This window comes from Mus pahari, chromosome 21 (assembly GCF_900095145.1).
Source record: "Mus pahari chromosome 21, PAHARI_EIJ_v1.1, whole genome shotgun sequence".
NCBI classification, from domain to species: Eukaryota; Metazoa; Chordata; class Mammalia; order Rodentia; family Muridae; genus Mus; species Mus pahari.
In genome coordinates this window covers 32625471-32645746 of record NC_034610.1, presented here as the reverse complement: position 1 = coordinate 32645746, position 20276 = coordinate 32625471, and the positions used below count along the sequence as shown (strand labels likewise).

At 46.6% G+C, this 20276-nt stretch overlaps 1 protein-coding gene across 2 annotated transcripts in view; it reads left to right on the top strand.

The window, feature by feature from the left end:
- Positions 1-20276, top strand: part of Ust (uronyl 2-sulfotransferase) — a 290831-nt gene that overhangs the window by 235859 nt on the left and 34696 nt on the right. For both annotated transcript variants that reach the window (XM_021221310.2, XM_029533013.1), the window contains 2 exons: positions 8050-8147; positions 10142-10299. In XM_021221310.2, coding sequence (XP_021076969.1) covers positions 8050-8147; positions 10142-10299 — 256 coding nt within the window. The remainder of the gene's footprint in view (positions 1-8049; positions 8148-10141; positions 10300-20276) is intronic.

Genomic DNA, 20276 nt, shown 5'->3' with positions numbered 1-20276 from the left:
AGCCCTGGCTGTCCTGGAACTCACTCTGTAGACCAGGCTGACCTCGAACTCAGAAATCCGCCTGCCTCTGCCTCCCAAGTGCTGGGATTAAAGGCGTGCCACCACCGCCAGGTGCTACATAGCTCTTAACACCGTCTGTCCATGGAAGAAGCTGCTCTTCACTCTGTTAACTTGGGTTAGGCGACACCTCTTTCATGAGAGGTTCGGTGGGAATAGCAGAACCCTCCATAGCCTGTACCCCACCTAGGAAGGGAAAAGAAGATAACCCTGTGGTTGGTGGTGGTGCTGTTCTTCCCCCCCCCCCCGGTGAGGCACACTGTAATCCCAAGATTACAGCCCTACAATCACCCACAGGTGGAGGGGGACGGTCCTGGGGTGGGACTCAAGAGCCTAATGTCCACACTGCAGCAGGCATAGTCGGTTGGCAGTTGGCAAGTTAAGGTATAAATGCACAGTCAGTGGTACTCAGCAAATGCCCAGAATCCAGGAGATGGCCATTTCAAGAGCTTATGCTATTAACCAAGCTGACAATGGGCATGATGTTCAGGGACAAGAATTGGTTCCTAACCCGGATGGCAGGGAGGAGAAGCTGACAAAAGTTCCTCTTTTAGAATCTACAGCAGTGGCTCTCAACCTTCCTAATGCTGCGACCCTTTAGTGCAGTTCCTTATGCGGAAGTGACCCTCAACCATAAAAGTCTTGTTGTTGCTACCTCATAACCGTAATTTTGCTACTATCGGGAATTAGAATGTGTATGTAATGTATCTGATATGCAAGATATCTGATATTTGACCCCCATGAAAGGGTCATTTGACTTCCTAAAGTGGTCACGATGCACAGGTTGAGAGCCACGGATCTAGAGGAACCAGGGGTACAAGGAAGATTTCTAAGACAGAAACTGAGGCACAAGCTCTAAAACAGGATCTTATTGCACCAAACACTGGGCAGAAATGGGATGCAAAGATAGGTCACATGAATGACAAAATGAACGTGAGCTTGGCTTGTTGGTGAGAGATTTTTCAGACTTTGAATCTTTACATCAGGTAAGGTGTTACGCAAGGCCCAATCGATAGATCCGAGCAAAAGATAACTCATCTTGAGGCGGGCAGGGATCCTGGCACTCTGCTCATTCCCCAGCCACACCGGCCTGTCTGTGCACTTGGCTTGTTTTAGTGGTCTTAGGTCTCTCATTTTCAAGCCCAGTTTGAGCCATAGAATTGGAGAGAGTTCAGTGGCCCTGGCTATACATTCCAGAAGCAATAGAATTTACTGCCAGATTCCCTGAACTTTGTTCATTCAACAAGATATATATATATATATATATGATCCCAGAACACATCTCATTCCTGCCACATGCTTTTACAGCTGTGGTGCTACATTGTTCAGTAAAGGCTTGCGTCTCCTCTGCTTTCCCTCCTTTCCTTCCTCACATTATTGCCATGTTGTTGAGTCGATGAGCGCATATCCTGGAGTCACACTGAGTCAGATCTCTTAGTATGTGCGCATTAATTTATGAGGCCATTCCCACCCAAGAATCCATTTCTGTAGATGGAAGAGTCAGGAGAGGAAGCCAAGAGAAGTGTAGGTTCCTTCCATGCCTCGGGAGTGTGAGTCCCCTCGGTGGTACAGGGGAAGGTGACTGTAAGATCCACTCCAGCATTGTGATGCTTTGTATATGCTTGGCCAAGGAGTGGCACTATTGGGAGGTGTGGCCTTGTTGGAGTAGGTGTGTCACTGAAGGCATGGGCATAAGACCCTCATCCTAGCTGCCTGGAAGCCAGTCTTCCACTAGCAACCTCCAGATGAAGAGTTAGAACTCTCACCTCCTCCAGCCCCATGCCTGCCTAGATGTAGCCATACACCCACCTTGATGATAATGGACTGAACCTCTGAACCTGTAAGCCAGCCCCAGTTAAATGTTGTCCTTTATAAGAGTTGCCTTGGTCATGGTGTCTGTTCACAGCAGTAAAAACCTAACTAAGACAATCATGGATGCTAGAGATGAGAGCAGTAATCCTGATGGCACAGTGTGTGGCTCTGTCCCTGCTGAACAAGATGTCTTATCATAGTTAAGACATTCACCTCAAGTACGTGCTGATGGTGATCCAAGAGATCCTGGGACCAACTCACAACAGGTGGTCGGAGCCTCTGTCTGTCATCCAGTCACGACGAGATGTTCTGTTCTCTTGCTGTGCCATAAATACAAGACAGACCCTCTGCTTGTCTCTCACCTTCCCATGCTCCCTAGCTGGGAGACCTCAGCATCTCTCTTGTTCATACCACGCTCCTCTCTTGTCTTCTGTCTGGAAGTGGTCCTCCTGACTATGACCTGACAGCCACTTTTGATCTTGAAGCCTCCAGAGGAAGAATCATCACTTCTCCCAGCAGGAATGTTATCCCAAATGACGACTAACCCCAGGTGCAGCCGGTATTCCTTAGACATTTAAGAGAGTGGCGAGGTCACCCTCATAGGTTTCACATATGTCTGGCACAGGGAGGGTCTTTCTTGACGGGGGCTGCGCTAAGAGCGTGTGTGAGAGGTCCAGGATGTAGCTGCTCCTCCCTGTTTCTGGCGGGTTTTCTGAAACGTAGCGAGAGCCCAGAGTCATTCACGGAGTCTCCCTCCACTGCTTTCCCCTGTTGCCTTATCTGGAAGTCCTGCCTCCGCACGCTTCCTCACTTCTCTGAGATACAGACGGACGGTGGCTGCAGCTGGGTTCCTGCTGGTGAGGCAGCCGCGCTGTGCGGCTGATGAACTGACGGATTTAGTGAGGGGAGATTTTCCTGTTGGTTTGCCATAGGCATGAGAAAAAGATTTCCCACCAAGGCCAGAATGTATGTTTAAAAAAAAACAAAAACAAAACAAAACAACCCACATTTAATATTTATAGACATTGTCACCTGTAAAAATGTTGCAGTACGATTTGAATAAAAAATTATTTGTCTTAGTTAGGGTTTTACTGCTGTGAAGAGATGCCATGACCAAGGCAGCTTGTATGAGGGATGGGGGCTGGCGATGGACTGAAACCTCAGTGTCCCTGAACCAAACTAAACATTTCTTTCCGTTAACTGTTTCTCTCAGGTACTTTGTTACAATGACAGAAAAGTGGGTATTGTGTGGATTAAGTGCGTCCAAGAGGCTCCAACCCCGAGTGCATTTAGAATTGGGTTGACCTTAGCCTGGAGCAGGCTTACATTCCTGCCCTGACTCCTCTCAGTGACGACTCTGATGTAGGGGTGGAAGCCGGTGAACCCTTTCCTTCCAAGTTGCTGTCAGTCAAACTGTTTATCGCAGCAACCAAAGCAAACGAGGATTTCTGAGCTACGCTGAACTAGTGCCCCCAGCAAATAGGAATATTGGTCCTAGCAAAACCAAAGTGATGCCTTTTTTTTTTTTTTTTTTACCCCGAACAGTCTTTCCCTGCATCCCATCATATAGCCAGGGTCTCAGAGGTGGTGCAAGGGACCACACGGACACCAAAGCGATACCACAGGTGTTAGCATGCGCGCTCTGGGGCACTTGCAGTAGAACAAAGAGGCACTTCCTAGTGGTGATATTTTCTGAAGAGCTGTGTGCAGACCAGCTCCAGAGGACACTTTCTACACCCTTTGGTAGGAATGTGTCACTGGTGATGTGATTCTGGCAGGACCGGAGCATGGAGCAGGAAATGAGGGTATCTGGCCACCCACCCCTTGAAGTCCATGAAACTTATCTGAAGTCTCGGTTGATTCCTCCAGTCTGGGTCATTTTTTTTTTAAAGATTTGAAATAAAAGGCTTATGAGGCAGTGTTTGCAATAAAACTTAGGTCACATCCGTTCTACTTATCTAAATTGACTAGTCCATCAAATGAGTACTCTGGTTGCCACTGCCCACCTGTGGGTCAAGGATGCTTTAATGCCTTGGTGACTGGGCTCCTGGGCTCCTGTATTCCCCCCTTTCCCATTTCTAACATCGCTGTTAAAGCCCACACAAGAAATCACCCTCTGCTTGCCCTTTACTGTTGAACTCTACTCTACCCGCTCACAATCTCTCTTAAATCGATATTGGAACATTTTTGTTGTTGTTGTTGTTGTTGTTGATTTTTTTTTTTTTAAACTACATTGTCTTGGGCTTTCGTGTAGGAAGTGAGCCGAGATGAAAGTCAATAGCTCTGCAGGGATGGGGCCGTGGTGGGGGATTTTGCCTGCTTTTGCTCAGTGTTCTTAGTTCGTTTCCAACCAACCGCATTTTCCACAGAACACAAATCATACATTTCGCATTTCCATGTTTTTCTTCCTGTTTTCCCAGAGTTGGCAGCAGTCATTGTTTTAAAACTGTCCGTAACCTATACGTAACACTGAAGGCAAAAGGAATCCAAATGATTGAGAGCAGAGCGAGCTGGCGGGACGTGAGAGCTATGATAAGTCACTTCTCTGCAGGTGAAGTGAGTCCATTCAAGCAGCATTAGAATACAGAATAAGGCAGGTTTATTGGGAAGCTGTTCTCAGGGCTGGTTCTCTGGTCCCAGAGAATGAGGCCAGGGAAGTCACCATGGGGAGGGAGACAGAGGAAAGGAGGGAGAGAGAGAGCGAGAGCGAGAGAGCGAGAGAGAGAAAGAGAGAGAGAGAGAGACAGAGACAGAGACAGAGAGACAGAGACAGACAGAGAGAGAAGAAAGAAGAGACTTGTTATATAGGAAGACAGTGTTATAGAGGAAGACCTTCTGGGGGGGGGCATATTCTTGGGTAGAAAGTTCAGGGCGGAGGGCAGAGTGGCTTATCCACGTCTTACAACCAGTAAGGACTAAGGGATGCTGGAAGAACCTGGAAGCCAGGTCAGCTTTGGTATGTAAAATATGTTCCTCAGCCCTTTATCTGTCTGAATCCCAACACTGAATGATAGATAAAATAAAGGGCATACAGACCTTCTAATCCCACTTGAGTGTGTTAGGGGGTGTGGGAGGCAAATATTGTGCCCGTTTTACAGATGAAGAACTTGAGCCTGTGAGACATAAATATTTGCCCAGGACCCACTACTTCAGGAGCCTTCAGGAGCTGCAGCGAGGTCTGCTAACATCAGCACTTTCCTGAAACAGTCTTCTATGAGAGGTGGAAGTGTATTGACAGAAAATGCTGAATGAGGACACTTATTTACACGTAATTTTTGAATCAAAGAATGGCTCTCTTTTCTAGTTCTCTGCCATACAGAACCTGGTTTAGGGGGCCAGGCACATCGGTCCACCATGGCCTACAAATGAGGAACCTGGGTTTCAGGGGCATCGTCATTTTGTTAAGGATACACAACTATTGAAGACATGAGGCAGAACTCAGATTTCCTTCTAATTACCTAAACTATGAGCAACAAAAATATATAAGCCATTTGGGGGGGGGGGTAATTTGTTGGACTCCTAGACTAAATGCTTATACAATTTGTTTAGGATAAATTCCAGGTAGGTTAGGTTCTTATAGCTTTGCATGCAGAAAGAATCACCAGTTATCCTCAGTGCACTCTTTGAAGTATTTGCTATTTCCCTAATGCTGTGAAATTTTCCATGGCGTTAAGTCCTGTGCCTAAGACTTCATTGTAAAAGAGAGCTAGCCTTAGGCCGTAGAGGACTCTACAAGGAGCATAGAATCCAAGGTCCAGAGGGAGAAGTCAACTTGACTGTATCTTAGATTTTCCCACTCTAAATTAAAGAAAATCGAGGGGGCTGGAGAGATGGCTCAGCGGCTGAGAGCACTGGCTGCTCTTCCAGAGGTCCTGTGTTCAACACCCAGCAACCACATGGTGGCTCACAACCATCTATAATGTGATCTAATGCCTCCTACTGGCATTTAGGTGTACACGCAGATAGAACACTCATACATCAAGTAAATCTTTTTTTTAAAAGAAAGTTTAGGTGTAAGTTTTAATGATTTTTATAAAACGCACTCTTAGGCATTTATCGTCTACATGCAAAGAAAAAAAAAGAACACCCCCCCAACCCCCACCTTAGTCATAACGGCTGCTGTAAGCAGAACAGGTGCTGGCTAGAGTGTGGGGAAAGAGGAAGTCTACACACTGCTGATGGGAACACACACTGGTGTAGCCACGGCAGAAGTCAGCGTGGATGGAGTTTTTCAGAAAACTAAAATTAGCACTGCCCATGTGGCTTAGTGTGTGTATAGGACCTGAAGATAGACGGGGAAGAGAGACCAAAGAAAGCGTAGTTTTCCTCCGTGGGCAGACCTAATTAATCCAGATTTAATACATTGCAAACGTGTAAGCATGTTGGGAGAAAGAGAAGCCAAAGGGAGTCCCTGAGAAGGAAGTAAAAGCGGCGAGAAGTGGGTGACAGACAGAATTGAGGCACATGCCAGACATGTATGGAAATCCCAGCGAAACTCAAGATTTACACACCGAGGAAAAGAAAAAAAAAAAAACCCTAATGAAATAAAACCCTGATGAAATAAGAGTAAACCATGTCTACTTAAATCGTTAAAATTAAAAGGAACATTAGGAGAACTGGCTCAGCGGTCAAGAGCACTGGCTGCGTGCGATTCCAGGGAACCTGGGTTCGTTTCCAGCATCCGCACGGCAGCTCACAACCGTCTGCAGTTCCGGTTCTAGGCAGGGAATCCAAGTTCCCCTGTGAACTCCAGGTTCCCCTGTGGACTCCAGGCGTGCAAGGGGCACACAAGCACGTGTGCAGGCAAACCAGTCCTGTGCAGAAAATAAGATAAAAGTTAAAGGAATGGGGGAGAAAAAGATAAAGTTGTGAGATCATTTTATGACATGTATGTGCTAAAGGAAGTTCATTGCAAAGAGATGCTCCTCATATAGTCATCCACCAAATCTGAAAGTCAGTACTTACGGGCAGGCTCTCTTGTCCCCAGAAGCTCAGGGACCCCCTTCAGAACAACACGCTGCACCAAGATTCTGATTCCCTGGGGGGTTAAGTTGGTCCTCAGCTGAACCACGAAGCTGTTCAGGATCTGATCCTGAAGGTCTTAGTTTTGAGCATCTCTGTCTGCATCCTTGAGCAGCAGGTACTGGGTACGGCCCTTGACCTTCTGCCGGAGACACCTCTTTCTTACTTCTTCCAAAGAATCTCCTTAGCAGGGCTGTAATGGGCACCATTCATCAGCCTAATGGGCTGAAATGGAACTCCTTGTAATCCCTCAGGATGCGCCTTGGTCTAAGAAAAGAAGCCTAGTTAACTGCGCTCTCTGAACGAGAAATTTATGATTTCGCACGGGTTGACCTCGCAGGGTTATTTGTGGCGTTCTTTAGAAACGGAGCCTTCTGAACCCCATAGCATACTAACCCCCTTTCCCATTCCCATCCAAGCAGCCAGCCCCCTGCCTCTGCTGTCTTCTGCTCCAGTGGGGGGCTGATGTAACCCCGCCCTCTCAGTTTTCATCCCACCCCTGGCTATTGCAAACTCCTACAGTGCTAACAGAGTCTATGTCTGGCTTCAAGGGAGAGAAAACTGAGACCCACACTGCTGCCGTGGAAAGTGGTGGGAAGTGGTGGAATGCTTATGTCCTCAAACCCTGTCGTTTTCTTCCTTACACATATTGCCGAGATCATGCATAGCTTCTCTGACATTTCGGAACCCTTTGTGAGACCGTTAGAGACTTCATGATTATTTATCGGACGTATGCGTACATAAAGAAACTCACTTATATAGGATTAGCTATAATGGTAAGTGATTAAGTCAAAATTCATTAAGAATGAAAACTTACTGGGTTAATTCCCTAGACATGAATGGACAGTGGGCTGGCAGCTAGCCAGCCAATGTGAAACACAAGCATTTAGACATTTCCTTAGCATGCATATGACCCAGCCAAAAGTTTCAGCCTACTGGAGATGAGGATATTTAACCAAGTAGGCACGGCCTGACCTGCCCAGGCTATCCATGTACCTGGCCAGTGTACGCAGATACTGAGAAGCAAAGGGAACGCCTTCTTGGGAAGCCTGTGAATTCTCTGTCTAGTAAAAAGGTATTATTATTATTTTTTTAATTCTGTGGCATTCAGCAAAGCTAAGACCACAAGGCTTTTCATTGCCGTGTCTTCTCTCCTAGGACATCAATGAGTGCATTCTGGAAAACTACCCCGAGTGTTCCAACCCCAGGTTATTTTACATCATCCCATATTTCTGTGGACAGCACCCCAGATGTAGGTAAGCATACAGGCATACGGGGCAAGGTCCCTGCCACTCTGGCACTGCAAATCCTCCCCCAGGAAGCCCCTCACCCTTGTGGGATTTACGTCACGATGGCAACAAGCTCTTCAAGAGTATCATTTGCCATCCTGAGGGTCATGCAGGGGAGGTGAGGATCTGTGGCACAAACCACAGAGACGGTTACACACCGCTGTGAAACAGGAACACCCGCCAAATCCGTTCGCCCACCGAAAACACAGTGCTTCCTCTCACCCGACAAGACAGTGGAGAGCAGAGTCAGGTGGCCACGGTGATTGTTAACCCACAACCATCTCTGCTCTGGCGAGCTGTATCAGGTCCAAGACTCTGGAAACACACACTCGGGCTGATGTTACCTCTAATGAGATACGAGCCACAATGGTTCTCAACTGACGGGCCAGGACCCTTGTGGGGTCAACTGACCATTTTACATGGGCCTCCCAAGACCACCAGAAAACACAGATGTTTATGTTACAATTCATAACAGTAAGGAAATTACAGTTATGAAAGTAGCAATGAAAAGAAATTCACAGTCGGGGGTCACCCCATCATAAGGATCCGTATTAAAGGGTCACAGCATTAGGAAGGTACAGAAGGAGGGGGGGGGGTTACTTTCTAATGAGCAAGCTGGTCTGACTTGAACACAGAGCCTTCCTTACACAGTGACCTACGGGGGTAGGCAGCAAACCCCAGGGCAGGCACAAGCATTCCTAAGGTACCCACAGCTGAAGTCAGATGTATTGTTCTAAGTACACAGCTACAACCTAGACAGGGTTGCAACAATGAATCACTGTGTGGAGGAAATAACCCTTGTTTTCCTTTGGGAAAAGATCGACTAGAGTAGTGAGCGTTTGTGTTCCTGCCTTAGGGGCATAGCTGACACGAAACTGTGACACAGTCTCGGGTTTTTTTTTTTTTTTTTTTTTTTTGGCTTATGTTCCCATTTCTATTTAATCTTGATTGTTGTTTTTGCTTAGCTTACTGAAGCATGAAAGTCTGCTTACGATGTAAATTGTAGGCATCATCAACATCCTGGATTCTGGCAGTCTTTCCCCCACATATTGACCCTGATGACCATTATCAGTCAGCAGATCAGTTTGCTGCCGAGAAGATTCAGGGTTAAGTTGCTTCCCTTTTTCTTTACAACGGAGGTGCTTATTCCAAGGAGTGTTTATTCCCTAAAGTGGGTCTCACTTTGTCTGTTTCCTCTGGACAGTGTACTCACGTGCCCCCCCCAGTTCTTCAGATTTCCTCCGCCAACATCACTTGTCGAACTTTTACTCCAATCCTGGAGAGCAGGAAAGGGTTGCTGTTGGTGGTGTTGCCAGCGACCTTGGCTCAGCCAAACTCCCCCAAACTGCACTTATACAGAAATGCCCTCTTTCCCTTCTGTAACCCAAACAAACAAAAGCAACAATGTTAATGCTTAAAATGAAGAGATGACTAGCAGGTGCTATGGGACACTAGTTTTGATCACTGCAAACTTATAGCCAGTAACTAACTTCATTGTTTGTTCTACTTGGTTCTTCCATAAAAAAAAAAAAAAAAAAAAACTATTTTAGGGGCTGGAGAGATGGCTCAGCAGTTGAAAACACTGAGTGGTCTTCCAGAGGTCCTGAGTTCAAGTCCAGGCCCAGCAATCACATGGTGCCTCACCACCAGCTGTAATAGATCCAATACCCTCCTCTGGTGTGTCTGAAGAGAGCGACTATGTACTCACATACATAAACTAAATTATTATTTTTTTTAAAGCCATGCTAACCATCTGCTCAGGTCCTAAGTGTCTGTACCTATATTTGTCTCTCACCAAATACTTAGAGAGGCATATTCAAGGCCCAGGCCTTTGTGCACATGTGAAACGCACCTCAGCTAGAGAAACCAGGGAAGACCACACAGTTCTAGAACTAGCCTCATGGGGTTGTTGCTGCACATCACAGGTCTTTGAGGTGAAGCAACTTTCTTGTCTTGTCAAGGGAGCCCGGCGAGTGGGCGCTGGAGCGGGCCAAGCTGAACGTGAACGAAAACTTCCTGCTTGTGGGGATACTGGAGGAGCTGGAAGACGTGCTGCTTTTACTGGAAAGATTTTTACCTCATTACTTCAAGGGTGTGCTGAGCATCTACAAGGACCCAGGTAACGCCACTGGACGCCCTCTCCCTGGTAGGGTCCCGTTTAAGGTTTTCCAGTCTTGACAAGGACTTGGGAGATGAAAATACAATGTGGCATCTTGTGTCCCCCAGGCTTTCAAAGACAGAGAGAAGCATGAACTTTTTCGATTCCAAACCCTAGGCTTTAAGGTGAAACACAGACTCACCCTTTAAGGTGAAACACAGACTCACCATGCTTAGCCTCCCCAGGGCTATGTCCCGCTCCTTAAAAACAGAAGTTCACAACATTCTCCACCAGCTTACCCCAGGCGTATTGCCAGGGTGAAGAGAGGATGCAGAATAAGAGCGCACACCCGGGGCTCCTGGATGCAAACAGTGGTAGGGCAAGAGCTGCTTGAGATGGGGCCGCTCTGGCCCAATCGCCATTGACAAACCCACTCTGGCGTGTAAAACCCCGGCAGTAGATTAGATAGGGAAACAAATCGAAAATGCAGTTAAGACTTTGCTCTCACACACCAAGGTGCTCCCCAAGTAGGAACGAGAAATAGAGAGCTCCAACGTGATCGCAGGACAGCCCATGGTGTCACTGTGAATAGAATTACTTTCAGAAACCCATCATTTATTTTCCTCTCATTATTATTTAGCTGGAGAAGAAGATGTTCTCTTGCCACACTCTTCCCTACGCTCCTCAATCTACTTTGCACAGCCCGTCTTGCATACTTATTTCCCCCATCAGTTTGTGGATTTGTGCTGTTGTGCTGGAAAATGGGCGAGGGCAGGTGGCCTGGTAGACATAGCCAACAGAAGCCACCCTCCCAGGGGTGCAGACAGTCAGGTTGGACTTTGAACCACATCTGTATCCCCAGGACCTGTCTTTGCCCTTCACTGCTACACTGCAGCCCTGTCATTTGCGTAGATGGGCTGACAGGTTCTCCAAAAGCCTCCCGGCTCTCTCCCTCTCTCATTCAGAAATGAAAATCTAATTTATCGGCATGTGAGCACGTGCCTGGAAACCTAAAGGTGAGCCCTGCTGAGAGTCTTCCTATTAGAAAATCGGTTTGAAGGGCTAGAAGTGGAAAGAGCCTTCAGTGGGCTGGGCTTTGAAACTAGAGCCCCTCTGTCCTCCCGATGACAGGCACGTGCAGGAGTTTACTCTACTGAATGGGAAGGTATCGGCATGCTGCTGTGTCTGATGACTGTCCTGTAAGACACTGTGAGCGTCCCTCTTTCTGGGCAGCCCTAGAGAGGGCTTACCCTACGTTAGAGTCTTAAAGGAAGACCTCAGGCATTCTTGTGTGGACCCTTCCTCTGTCTGTCTGTCTGTCTTGTCTCTGTCTCTTCCTCTCTTCCTCTCTTCTCTCTCTCTCTCTCTCTCTCTCTCTCTCTCTCTCTCTCTCTCTCTGTGTGTGTGTGTGTGTGTGTGTGAAGGAAAGACAGGAGAAAGAGAGGAGGTGGGGATAAAGGGCTGACTGACTGAATCTTGGTGACACATATTTATCCAGATATCTGTTAAATGGTAAGATGTGAAGCCATTTACATCTGTTTTTAAGCCGGGCGCGGTGGTGGCACATGCCTTTAATCCCAGCACTTGGGAGGCAGAGGCAGGCGGATTTCTGAGTTCGAGGTCAGCCTGGTCTACAGAGTGAGTTCCAGGACAGCCAGGGCTACAACCCTGTCTCGAAAAAACAAAAAACAAAACATCTGTTTTTAAACACATGTAAACCTCCAATGACAAGTGTTTCCAGAGGGGCATGCACCTAGCTGCTGCTTGAATTAACTTTCTGCTTTCTTCAGCTAAATGGATGGCATCTCTGAGACGGTGGGCCTTGATCCCACACTCTGTAAACACACTCACCAAAGCCGGAGACCTGTGAAGACTGGGTCACCCTTAGCTCTTTGACCTCCAGCTACCATCGTCCCACCAGTAAATTACAACTCTTTCCTCTTTGATTTTGGCAGTAACAGCGTGGTAAAGGCCTCAGGAGGAGTCAGGGGCATCCGGGGTTCTTGGGTAGTAGGATGAAAAGCTTGCAGAAGCCCGGTGCAGCTGCTCCACAGGGTTACATGGGGTGGTATATCGATTCTGTTTTCAGGGTGCATCTTGGGTGCATAATTCCTGGCACAGAAGGGGTTCCCGAGACCCCTGCTGTCTGTCCTAAACTCAGTTACTGAGTAGGGATTGTGGCGATACAATTTATGGCCCCAGATTAGCTCTCCGCTGCTGTGAAGTATGTGCACGCATGACCAAATGAACTTCTGTGTACTGTGGTGACTTGGCATTGCCGAAGGCCAAGGGAGCAAGCGGTTCCTTTGTCCTAATAGTCTCTGTGTCCCCTAAGGCAGAGACTTTCTGACCAACCTCTTGTTATAGTTAGACTTCTGCAGATGCGAGGCGCCATATTGCTCTGTCGCCATGATGCACTGGTGGGTTAAAGGTCAGAGAGGTGAAAGGGGGCGTAGCTCTCTTTTACCCATCCGCTCCAGACCGCCTTGTTCTCGTGGATGGCAGGCACGTTAGAATCCTGGTGTTTCCCCGTATGCGAGACTTTCAGAGCTGATAGCACAATTCCGTGGTAGAGCTCTTACCTAGCAGGCCCACAGCCTGGATATGATCCCCAGATGTTACAGGCACACTATTCGCATTGCCTCAGCTGCCTGCAAGCAAGAAGGGAAAGAGCCAGTGGCCAGCCCTCCTCCTCTTTATTCAGACACCATCCCACAGGATGGTACCGTCCACCAATAGATATGGTTTTCTCTCCTCCGTTGAACCTTCCGGGAAGCACCTTCAGAAAACACCCAAACTTCTATTTTCCCGTTGACTCAATCCAATCAGGTTTACAATGAGCTCTGACCATTACACACCCCTTTTTCTTACTGCTAAATCCCCACGATCTTTACTTTTTTTTTTAACCCCTGCCCCTTTTGAAAGAAAAACAGAAGCGAACCCAGAGAAGTCTATAGTCCCTTCTGTAGGATGCCCCTTGCAATAAACGTAAGAGAAAGACTGTGGTACTCCTGAGCCATGAATTTTAATGCGTCTGTGTCTCCTTTCCTTAACTCTTTTGTTTTGTTTTGTTTTTGTTTTTGTTTTTGTTTTTGTTTTTGTTTTTCGAGACAGGGTTNCTCTGTGTAGCCCTGGCTGTCCTGAAACTCACTCTGTAGAGCAGGCTGGCCTCGAACTCAGAAATCCTCCTGCCTCTGCCTCCCCAGTGCTGGGATCCTTAACTCTCAAAACCCTGAAATGTGGGTTCAGTGGCAGAGCACTTGTCTACATGCTCACAGTGCTGAATTTGACCTCCAGTGCCACCAATACAAATGAGCAAACAAGTCGAGCATACTGTGATCTGACAGCTATTTCTTAGGCCCAATTTTGTATGCTAAATTGCAGTGATTGATGGTAACAGCTAAAATAAATAAGCAGGTTAATTTAAAAACAAAGAGCACCTGACTATATGTAATAGAAGCAGTTCTGGCGGGACCAGTAACTAACTGAGTTAGCCTTGTTCAATAGTAACCAAGTTAGTATTGTTCAATAGCGCCACCTAGCTGGTGGAACGAACTGTGTGGCCTGGTGAAACCCCCAACTTGTCCTATCCTTTTACTTCATATTTAAAATGCTTTCCATTACTAGAATTACTTCAGTATTCATCTTCTTGTTTCCATTGTAATTATAAGCCCTGGAGCATGATGGGAAACTCAGTAGGCACATAGGGGAGGCTTTGAGAACATAGTTGGCAACCATCAGAATAAATTCCAGACTTACTCAAGTACTAACCTCGAAAACTAAGTTCATTTACAAAGGGACTGTTTTAGAAAATATGTTCACACATTTTATAGATGAGGATGACAAAGGGCACATCAAATGTTGCATCATCTAGTTCTTCTGCTTGTTCATTGTCTGTAAGTGACCACTAAACCCCACCCCACCCCTTGAGGTCCTTGATCAGTATTACAGTGTTTGTGAGTTAATTTGCATTGCAGTATTCAAATGAGAGCATTTGCTAGAAGTAACAGATGCATAAAAGAGAAATTTTAAATGGTGTCCCATACCGTTTAAATTCTAGTTTTTACCAATCTAGAAATTTAAAAAAAAATCCCACAGAATTAAAACAAATACTGAATGACGAATGCTTGGTTTCTATATAACCAAAGTCATTCTTGAAGGCTGGAGAGATGGCTCAGTGGTTAAGAGCACTGACTACTCTTCCAGAGGTTCTGAGTTCAAGTCCCAGCAGCGACATGGTGGTGCACAACCATCTGTGATGGGATCTGATGCCATCTTCTGGTGTGTACTTATATATACGTAAAATAAATGAATAATTACTTTTTAAAAGTCATTCTTATAAAAGAGTGCTCAGCTGAGTCAGGAAGCTCTCCTGGCATATTCTCTGCCATGGGTAAGACTGTATAGCCTGAACAGAGACATTCTTAGTGTGTGACCTTTAGGGTTTGTCTCGCTGAGGTCTAAGGTGTGCTTTTGAGCTCCTTGTTCAGCCCCCGGTTCACACAGTCCTCTCGTAGTCCTGGGTAGTCCACAGTGTCTCAAGTGTGGTGACGGAGATCATCTGTCCCTGTCTGCAGCCTAGAGAGGGCTCACTGTCCAGCATCCCTTCCTCCTTGGGGCTGCTGCTACCAGGGGGATCAAGACAAAGATCTCCCTGCTGGTCATTTCTAGTCTTCATTCTCCATGTCGTCTGTGTTCATCATAGTGGCTAACTAAAGGTTGTCAGAAGGCATGCTCACTTGCTAGCAGTATGGCCATGGCAAGGTACCCACCCGAAGCCTCAGCCTTCCCCAGCTGTACAATGTGCATAAATGTTACCTACCTTAAAGGGTTGCTGTAAGACTTAATGGACAGGACCCATAGTCCTTAACATACTGAACATTCAGTGATGCACTATCATGAGGCATAGCTGTGAAAAACCATGACTTTAGATTTCACTGTCACCTCTACAGCCAGAAAAGGAGGGAAACATGAAGGAAGGCAGAAGATGAGGTGTGTGTGTGTGTGTGTGTGTGTGTGTGTGTGTGTGTGTAGTGGGAAGAGTGAATGGGCAAGCCTAAGAGAAGAGGAAAGGGAGGAGTGTCATCTTAGCTCATCAGTTACAGCGGATCTGTGACTATGGCCCTTCCGCCTTGAAGACGTTACACTTCTGTATTTCTGTCCTAGGAGAAGGGGAAGCATTCTCTTCCGGGGAATTTTGTGTTTCTCGAGGGAAGCTTTTAACTGGAAACACTGCCACATTGACATGCCTGATCAGCCGATAAGGAGCACATCGCATCCAAGTCAGTAGGGACTTGCTTAAACTGTCTGAATTCTTACCAGAAATGTCCTCGAGTTAGGACTTTGAAAGGAAGTCCACCATTGAGGTTTGACTTGGGGCCAGTTCCCCTTAACTGGTGTTGAATTTTGGGCCTTGCAATGCGCCTGCCATTTAATAGATAACGCATGCCCAGATACAAATATTTATTATAATGATGATGATTTTAAATGAAAGGGAGATTCACGGTTTCTGTCTTGCAAGTTAGTTTTCCATAGCCAAACATCCATCAGAATGTTAAGGCACTGTTATCCTTTGTCCAGCAGGGGGCAGCATTGCTCTATTTTCTCCAGGAGGGAACCATGGTTTCCAGTCAAAACTCAGCACCCGCAGAGGGGAGTCATCCTTACTGTCTGAACACAGATAGGCGAGCCCAGTTCAAACAACCTGAGATTTCACTAATTTTAGACATCTAACTTGCATTTTATGGGAGCCACTAGTATTGGAGGTGTAGGAGTTCACAATCCAATCTCCAGTTAGTCTCTATGTGATGTTTATGCACACGTGCATACGTACGGTTAGTTCAGAACACACCTATCTACAGTTCTAAAATACCCATATTAAACAGGTCCTGCCTTCATCTTTCATTTCCATTTTTATTTCATGCTTTCTATTGCCGTGACCTAAAACAAAAGCTTTGAAAAATCCTGGAAAATTTAATAATGCCAGAAGAAATTCATCTAGTTTCAGAAGCCAATGAAGTTCTTTAGATAATTATCATTGCTGATACCATGACCCCTCTCTTCTCATGCTTCATCTCCTCTCCATAGTCTCCAGATAGTTTTCACTAGCTAAGTCCTAAGCTCAGATTCTAATAATATTAACAGTGGATCACATGTGTGTATGTATGTGTATGTATTTGTGTGTCTCTCTGTGTGTGTTTGTATATGTCTGTGTATGTGCGTATGTCTGTGAGTATATCTGTGTGTGACTATGTATATCTGTGTGTCTGTGCATGCGTGTGTCTATATATGAGTGTGTGTGTATATATAAAATCTGTGTGTGACTGCGTATGTACATGTGTGCATGTGTATGTCTGTGAGTCTGTGTGTGTAAATGTCTATGTGTGGGTCTCTGTGTGTCTGTCTATATATGAATGTGTGTATGTGTATCTGTGTGTGTCTGTGTGTGTATCTATATGAGTGTATATGTCTGTGTATCTTTGTGTGTGTGTGTGTGTATGTGTGCGCGTGTGTGTATCTGTCTGTGTTTATGTGTGTCTATGTGTATCTATCCAAGCTCAAACAGGCAGACTCATGATCTATTCTTTCTTGAGTATGGTCCTGGATCACAAAGCCTCCCACAGCGTCTAAAGAGGGATCATGTGCATAGCATTTCAAAAGCTCACACGGCACCTGCACATAGACAGCCTTGCTGGATTCTTAAGTGAATCCTCTAAGCTGTATACCCCACCCACAGCTAGCAAGTCCTGTGTACAGTGCTACTACCCCAAGTAACAGGGGTGACATTCAAGCTTGAGTTCCCAGAACCACCACAAAACACCACAAAGCTGAGTCCTTCTAAAACACCCTCGTCCCCGTCACGGGCTCATGGCTGTTACATGTTCACAGTGTGTTTCCGCTGAAGGCAAAAGCTTGAAGACAAGATCTGTAAATGGTCACAGTCAAAGTAAAGTTTATGCAATAAAACCACAAGGTCATCATAAGGTCGGAGGGTATAGTTCAGTGGTAGAGAATTTAACTGGCAGCATGAAGCCATGGGTTTGAGTCCTAGTACTAGAAGAAGAGCAAACAAGAAAGAAATGTCCACAGGTCACCTCTGGTTAAGCCACTTTGAAAATGTGGCACCTTCTGATGGCCGCGGGAGATAGAGAGCAGTTCTAGATCCTTAGCACAACCGAAGATGTGTCAGTGGCTACGTGGCAGAGTGGAAAATTGTCACTGCCTGGAAGAGCTTCTTTGTGTTTGCTCTCAGAAGCCTGGAGTGATCTATTTAGAGAATATATTCCTGCAAGGGCTGATGGGACCCTGTAACTGCAGCCTGGTACCCCAACATAGCTTATAGGACCGTTATGTGCCTGCAGCCTCTAGACGCATATGTTAGGAAAGCTTAGATGAGGGCCTAACACACACACACACACACACACCACACCACACCACACCGGGGCTCGGGAGGAGGCAGGTTTCCTCTCTGCGTATCTTTTATCTGCTTCCTCTATTGTTGCTTGTTTTACTGGAAATAGTGCCAACCGTGAGTGGTATTGTTTTCATTTGCTGGTCCATTGCTCTTGCTTTAAGGCCGTTCTTCCTCTCGGTTAAAGTGTCTCCTGTGAGCCGTCTCTACAGTGATGGTGACACAGAGGACTCGGCTGAGAACGTTGATTTTTTTTCTAATAATATTGAACACGTTAAACATGTATAGATATAAATCTAGATGTCTGAATTTTGCCAGCCCTGGGACAGGGTGGTGTGAAAAATAAGCCAATTACATAGAATAGCATCCCTCAGTCTGTGGCCACATGACTCCAGTAGGGGGATTCAGGCCCGGGCTTAAAGGTTGTGTAGGAGTTTGCCACATGGGTGTGGAAGGCTGCATGGTATGCAAAGCAGAGAGGGTTACTGCAGCCTGCAGCGGCTCATGCATGCTAGTCCTGACTCCCCGTTTTGCGGGTTACTGCAGCCTGCAGTCACATGCTTTGCACTGCGTGAGATTATGACCAAGGGATTGCTTTACACCTCATACGTTACACTTGTGGACTTCCCTGCTCATTGACAAAACTGCCCCACTTCTAAAGCACTAGCCAAGGTTAGACCTGACCCTGGAGGTGGGCAGCTGATATTAATAAGGCCCTCCTAGTCCTCTACCATTCATGGCATTCGCCACAGTGCCTCTACCCACCCAGGACACAGATGGGGCTCTTGACAGAGAACTTGAGGACTGTCTCTGAGCTCTGGGCTGTGGCTTTACCCCCTTGACTGACACCGCTTAGAGATCACATCCAAGCACAGAGAAATGGGGGCGAGGCGGCACATAGCCCAGGCGAGGGGTGGGTGGCACAGCTCTCTAGCCCATTTGTGTCTGACTCAGCGCTGCACAGCTGAATGTTCTAATTTTTCCTAGCCAAATCTTTTTGAAGTAGACATATCATTTCTTGGTCTGTGTTTTTGTAGGCCCTCAGAAGTTTCTGTCGGGCTACGATGCCCTAGTTTGTCTAGTGTTACAAACTTGTCTAGTGGCAAACTGTAAAAGGGTACAGTAAAAAAAAAAAAAAAAAAAAAAAAGTCAGACACTGGCATTACCGTCTGCCGAGTGGTGCCACGTGGACCGTGTCTAGCACATTCATCTCTTCTCCACAAACCCGCGGAGAAATCGGGCACGACCCTGATGGTAAGAGGGCAGTGGAGGTTTAGACTGCTCACCTCCACGCTTGGCCAAGCAGACATGACCGGAACCTCGTATCAAAGCACAGAGTCTTGTTTGTTTGTTTGTTATGAATACACTGGAGCTGTCTTTAAGACACACCAGAAGAGGGCATCGGATCCCATTACAGATGGTTGGGAGCCACCATGTGGTTGCTGGGAATTGAACTCAGGACCTCTGGAAGAGCAGTCAGTGCTCTTAGAGTCTTACCTTCCTGTTTTTAACTGTTCATTAAAGTGGACTAAGACCCTTAGGTAAGACCCAGTATTATCAAAAAGATGTGCACTAGGAATCGGCCTTTACTGTTCCCATCTCCCTTCAGTCTCGGCTCTGTGGGCCTGCCAGCCAGTGTGAGTGTGGTTATGTGGGTCTTCCGAACACGGTGCCATTTATTGCTAGTGTGCACAGGGTAAGTGATTTACACGAGACATTATTTAGTTCTTTCATTTCATCACCCTGCCCCCTGCATTTCGGCCTCACTGCCAGGGGTTCGCTGACAACCCTGTCTGTATATCACAGTTGCTCACTAGTGTATCATGGTGATATTTGACTTCTAGCAGCAGATATTGCTTTTTCTGGAATCAATTAATGCCTGTCTCTAAAAGAAAATGCCGAGATGTGTTTATACTTATCAAATCTTGATGTTGCGTCAATATTATTTTAATATCATTTCAGTGTTATCAGATGTTCATTCTCCCTCCCCCTATGCCCCTACCTCCGGCTCAGCGTTCCTCACCTCTTGCTAAAGCTTGAGCTCATTTCTTGGAAGCTCCTGCACAGTTCTGCTCTGTTACTTTCATTACAAGTGTGTGTGTGTGTGTGTGTGTGTGTGTGTGTGTGTGTGTGTGTGTGCGTGCACATGCGTGTGCGAGAGATCTCTTGTCTCCCATCCCCCATGGACCCTATCCTTGACTTGGCATTTCATCCTACTGTAAAGTATCCCCACGGACACAGTGGAGTTGGGGGTGTCCTACTCCACGTCCCGCTACTGTAACAGAACACCACAGACTGGGTAAATTATAAAGACTACAGGTTTGCTGAGCTTGTGGTTCTAGAGGGTTGGAAGCCCTAGGCCTTGTCTGTTGAGGGACACCTTGCTGCCTGGCAGGAAGGGCCAGGTGGCAGGACCACAGGGAGGAGAAGGGATCGGAATAAGAGTGGCTGGCACTGTTTAGGAAGGGGTAAGAGGTGCAGCCTTGAAGGAGTAGTCACCGGGGCAGGCTTTCAGGTTTCAAAATCTCCCCTGCTCTCCCTTTCCTTCTTCCTCCCTCCTTGCCACACACTCTCTCTGTCACTCTTT